This window comes from Haematobia irritans, chromosome 4 (genome assembly GCF_050003625.1).
Source record: "Haematobia irritans isolate KBUSLIRL chromosome 4, ASM5000362v1, whole genome shotgun sequence".
Lineage (NCBI taxonomy): Eukaryota > Metazoa > Arthropoda > Insecta > Diptera > Muscidae > Haematobia > Haematobia irritans.
In genome coordinates, this window is record NC_134400.1 from 213236314 (window position 1) to 213242328 (window position 6015).

Genomic DNA, 6015 nt, shown 5'->3' on the forward strand with positions numbered 1-6015 from the left:
CACAATTTTAAGCGTAATAACTATGTTTTCAGCACTTTATTTTCGTTTTCATTGAAATAAATTATAATAAGCCAGTTGCGCTTGGTGTTTCACAAAATATAACATGGCTCTTGTAACAATAGTGATGGCAAAATACTTTCATGCGAATAGTGATGGCAAAATACTATCACAGTTGGCGATTGTTGCAGTGTCACTTACGAGTCTGTGGTAGCGATGAGGATGAAATGGAACATTGAAATGCTGGCAGGGTGCTTATTCTTATTTCTTTATGTTGTTATCATAATTGTTCGTGCAGTGTGAGGGTAAAACTTGAACGAACACACAACGAATAGGCGAGCCTCTGTCGTAGTGTTTTCCGACCGTCCAAGGTCCGCTTTATATGCGCTTTACAGACTATCAGTTATTCCGGACGACAGTGCTCGTGTCGAACATATCCCATATATTGCGCACTTTATAAGATAAGTCTGAAGGCATAATCGATACTGCTGCATGTTTATGGGATCGATAACACATTTACCGATTATTTAGTTATCGCCGACAAGTCGTATCGATCCGACACACTGTGAGATTCTTTACAAACACCGACATTCCGTCCGGAATAACTGATAGTCTGTAAAGCGCATAATGCAACACTTTTTTGTAGTAACTTGGCGTGGTACAACTTCTCAATAGTGGCGACACATTTGAGACGAGTTTTGGATATCGTATACGACTGTTTTTGACGTGGTGGAGATTCTCAGAAGTGTCGTCAAATTCAAAAAAAATTTGGCAGGGACATCTCCTTAATATTTCCAAGAATGTAGCTTCCAAAGATTTTTGTTTCCTGCAAAGAGATTTGAATTTAGTCACTTCCTTAAAGTTTTCGTTTGGTCTTCTATTTTACTTACCCATTATTATAAAATATTTTGAGTAATTTCAGTAAATTAACAAAAATTTTCCATATTTGTATATATCTTCCACTAACTTCGTTGCATAAAGAAGTATTGCAAATCACATGTTTTTTCATTGCATTTCAATTCCTGCAATTATTTTCAACACATTTTCAAAGATTTCGTCAACATTTTGGTGATTTGGAATTAATTCGAAAATAATTTGAAAATGTATTGAAGTGAGCTGTTTCAAGTCAAGTTGCATCTATGTTGAAAATTAACTTAAGGCCGGTATGCACCTCTAGCGAAAAATTTCATTCCCATAAGAAATGCATTGCTATTTATACTAACGAAATTTTCGGTAGCGTTCAATTTCGTAAGCTGGTACGCACCTCTAATGAAAATAACAGGGTTGTCAAAAGCATATTTTGGCAGCAAACATTTAATTTATTACAATCATTGTGTGCGTAAAAGTTTTAAAAGGTCTGTAAATAATAAACAATTTATTTGAGGAATATTTGGAACATATACTAACAATTTTTAAAAGCGATTAGCTGGTTTAAAATTTGTGTACACAGCCCTGTTTTTTTGTTGTAGACTTAAATAAATTTTTGCTACCGAAAATTTCGCTAGAGGTGCATACCGGCCTTTACCCTCAAAATGAAAAATGTTCATCCTGTGTTTATTGGGTGCATGCTTGTTTCTTATTGCCATTGGATTAAGTCAAGCGTCTTCAATTGTGTACACCTAAAACGTTTGTAAATAAATAAATGGTGAATACCGGTCGATAATTTGTAATCCACATAAAGTTTTTAATAAGCAAAAGTAAACATGTCACCTCTTATACCTTTGCGTGATCCTATCGAGGACTACAATATCAATCGTTTTTACAATTGTGTCTGTGCACAAACATTCTCCAGCTCTGGAAAGTTTTTATTTGCCGGTAATAGGATGGGAGATATATTTGTCCAAAGGTATGTGACCATAAACTAATATTTGTCTACAACATAATAGCAACAAAATTTCTCTTGCATTGTAGTATAGATAATTTCCAAAACTCGGAAGAAACCAGGGAACCTATTAAAATATACTCTCAGGGCGAGGAGTGTGAAATCAATTGTCTAAGCTTCCATCGTGACTTTTTGATTGTGGGTTCTATTGGTGTTGTCTATGGCTTGAAATGGATGGAAGAAAAAGCTCTTCTATCCAACCAGAGAGCCTGGGAAATCAAAATACACATAGAAGTGGAAGCTATAGAGGTTCCCGATATTAATCACATGTGGTTACGACCTGAAACTGATTCCCTTTATGTGGGTTGCGGTGACAATGTAATCTATGAACTAAATTTGGAAGATGGGCGAGTTGTACGTAGCTTTAAGGGTCATGAAGATTATATCCATGGCGTATGCGGTTCCGGCATGGATAAATTGTATTCAGCATCTGAAGATGGAACAATTCGTATGTGGGCCACAAATCAAAAGGACTCCATTGGAATGATAGAACCTTACAAAAGAGAGAACTTAGTGCGACCAGAAATGGGCAAATGGCAAGGTGCCGTATCGGCAAACGATGATTGGTTGCTATGTGGTGGAGGACCAAAACTGTCCCTTTGGCATTTACGCTCAATGGAGTGCACAAGCGATTTTCCATTTCCCGGCAAAGTGCATGTATGTGATTTTGTAGAGGATATGGTCTTTGTGGGTGGAGAACATACAAATGCCCAATTCTATGCCCTGAATGGAAAGTTGAGAGCTGATATTAAAACAGAAAATACCGCAGTATATTCGGCCATATGGAAAACTGAACCTGAACGTTTCATGTCAATTGCCGGTTTTAGTAATTGGCTGTCGATATTGAATGATTTTCGTTTTTTGGATAGCAAAATTGAACTGTATGAGAGTAAAGAAAATGCAAGTGGAATTAAAAATACGGAATAGTAATCTTTGAAATGCAAATACACACTCAAGGAATATGAACTTTTCAAATCACCAGTTAGTTTAATTATATGAATTCGTTGTTGGATTTGCATATATCATCGATTTGCATTATTGTTCGTCTAGTAAAAGTTGGCTGTGTAAAATTAGTGCTTTAAGATCCAGGCAAAGAAACGGTAAATGTATAAGATGACCGGTGACACTACTCTAGGTTACAGGTGGGGCTCAAATCAAAAACCCTGCTGCTGTCAATTTAAGGTAAGGAGGAATTGAATATGCTGGTTTGCACAGAGTAATTATGTTTTCCGTTGCTATTTGGGATGTTCGATTTCCAAGAATTACTGTGCACTTGTTCACTCTTTCAAATACATTCACGTGAAGCTTGATCGCCTTGCGTTGGTGCAAGTCCCCATGAAGTGGTAATTTGAACAGCTATATTATAACATTCTAGTTTTCAAATATTCGTTATACAAAGAAATCTATTCCAAAGAAAGCTCGAAGATATTGGAACGAATTTTGGTCTTCACATGGAAATGGTTCAGGGGATTACTAGGAAAGTGTTGCAACGATTCATTTCGGGTGATATTTTATTTATCATCGACATAGAGTGCGATCTCAATCAAAAAATTAATCGAAAAAGTAGGTAGAGTTCAACATTATGGTAGCATACCCGCCTTGCATACACAAGATTGTGGGTTCGATTCTTGCTTCGATCGAACATCAAAAAGTTTTTCAGCGGTGGATTATCCCACCTCAGTAATGCTGGTGACATTTCTGAGTATTTCAAAGCTGATCTAAGTGGTTTCACTGCTATGTGGAACGCCGTTCGGACTCGGCTATAAAAAGGAGGTCCCTTGGCATTGAGCTTAACATGGAATCGGGCAGCACTCAGTGATAAGAGAGAAGTTCACCACTGTGGTATCACAATGGACTGAATAGTCTAAGTGAGGCCGACGCATCGGGCTGCCACCTAACCTAGTCTAACCTAACATTTTGTTGATCACCTTAAGTAAATAGTTTGAGTTTTACAATCAGTTACAAAAAATAATTGAATTTGCCGAAGAAACCAATAAATTTTTTAATACAGAATATTTTTAAGTGTAATTGCGTCTGTGATTTACAACTCATTGAAGCAATTTCAATTAAAAAACAAGTAAGCAAAGTCTAAAGTCGGGCGGGGCCGACTATATTATACCCTTCACCATTACGTAGACCAAATTTTGTGTTACCATCTCAACTTCTTCAAATTTGTTGGGAGTTATTATCAAGGTTTATATTCCCGTATACAAATATTTATATCTGAAACGATTTGGAGACAATTTTTTGTACTTCTACAAAATCACTAGAATTAAAAATGTTAGTAAAAAAATATGGGAAATATAAAACTGGAGCAATTTAGATGCAAAAGAGCATTTATGATTTATCGGGCGACACATATGTATTCGAGATATAGGACAATTTGAGTAATATTTACAATTTTTTAAACATTCTACCATATTTCTCCTACTCTGGCGTACATATATATGGGAGCTATATCTAAATATGAACCTATTTTGACCAAATTTGACATGCATAGTTAGAATAATAATCCAGCAAAAAAACGTAAATGGGAGAATAATTTTGGCTTCCGTGGTCATATGGGTGTAAATCGGGCGAAAGATATATATGGGAGCTATATCTAAATCTGAAGCGATTTCAACCAAATTTGGCCCACTTAGCGATACTATTAAACGTACTCCTTATGCAAAATTTAAAGCAACTCAGGCCAAAACTCTGGCCTTTGGAAGTCATATAAGTGGAAATCGGACGAAAGATATATATGGGAGCTATATCAAAATCTGAACCGATTTGAACCAAATTTAGCATGCTTAACGTTACTATTAAACGTACTCCTTGTGCAAAATTTGAAGCAAATCAGATCAAACCTCTGGCTTTTGTGGGCATATTAGTCGAAATAGGACGAAAGATATATATGGGAGCTATATCTAAATCTGAACCGATTTGGCTGATATTTTGCATATCTTACGAAATCCCCAATATATTTGGCTGCCCGAAATTTTGAGAAAATACGTTGATAAATACGTTAGTTATGACCAGATCGATGATAAATATATATGGCAGCTATATCTAAATCTGAACCGATATTTTTCAAAAGCAATAGCGATTGTCTTTGCGCCCACACACAAAAAATTTTTTTTCTGATTCAATCACGAAATTAATTGATCCAATTAATTTTTTAATTGAAATGTCTTCAATCACAGAAATGATAGTATCAATTAAAAAATTAATTGACAGTCAATTAAAAAATTAATTGATCCAATTAAATATTTAATTGATACTATTAGTTTGTGTGATTGGTTTTTATTCCAATTAAAAAATTTGTTGAAACAATTAAATTTTTAATTGAATATTTTTTAAAACTCAATTAAGATTTTAATTGGAAAAATTTTTGTGAAATTTTTTTCTGTGCATCTAAAACTCTGTGCCAAATTTCAGGACGATCGGACTTAAACTGCGAGCTGTACTTTGCACACAAAATTACATATACAGACAGACGGACGGGCAGACAGATAGACAGACGGACATAGCTAAATCGACTCAGAATTTAATTCTAAGCCCAACGGTATACTAAACGATGGGTCTCAGACTTTTCCTTCTTGGCGTTATATACAAATGCACAAACTTATTATACCCTGTACCACAATAGTGGTGAAGGGTATAATTAACTGAATCTATAATAAATATACACCCAAAGAAATTTGTTAGTAGGGACAGCAGAAAAGTCTGCTAAAACAGCAGAAAGTCTGCTGAAAAAGGGACAGCAGTCACTGTTTGCTGAAATAGCAAACATTTCCTGCTATTTTTGAAGCTCGATTACACTAAAACATGTTTTATTTTGGCTGAAACAAATAAAAATGACAACTTAGGAGCTATCCTAACATAATTAAAATAATATTTTATGAATATCTATAGTATTTGACAAAAATCTGAATATTTATCGAATTGAGGCATAACAGCAAACAAAATGTTTGCTGATCGTTTTTAGGAGCTTGTGAGTATATTACAGTTCAAAAATATACCAAAAACTACTTTTGGTTCTTAAATAGGCTTTGGGGAAAATGTATAACCTACAAATTTTATAAATTGTTGTTCACTTGGCCCTGAAGTACAAAAATATAACAGCAGACATCGACTGCTGTTTTTAGCAAACT

The 6015-nt window shown here is 35.0% G+C and overlaps 1 protein-coding gene across 1 annotated transcript; it reads left to right on the plus strand.

Annotated features, from left to right (window-relative positions):
• Window positions 1-1591: 1591 nt before the first annotated feature.
• Window positions 1592-2854, plus strand: thoc6 (THO complex subunit 6). The gene is made up of 2 exons (XM_075306108.1): window positions 1592-1843; window positions 1909-2854. The coding sequence occupies exons 1-2, from the start codon at window positions 1701-1703 to the stop codon at window positions 2804-2806; spliced, it is 1041 nt and encodes a 346-aa protein (XP_075162223.1). The 5' UTR covers window positions 1592-1700; the 3' UTR covers window positions 2807-2854.
• The last annotated feature ends 3161 nt before the right edge of the window (window positions 2855-6015 follow it).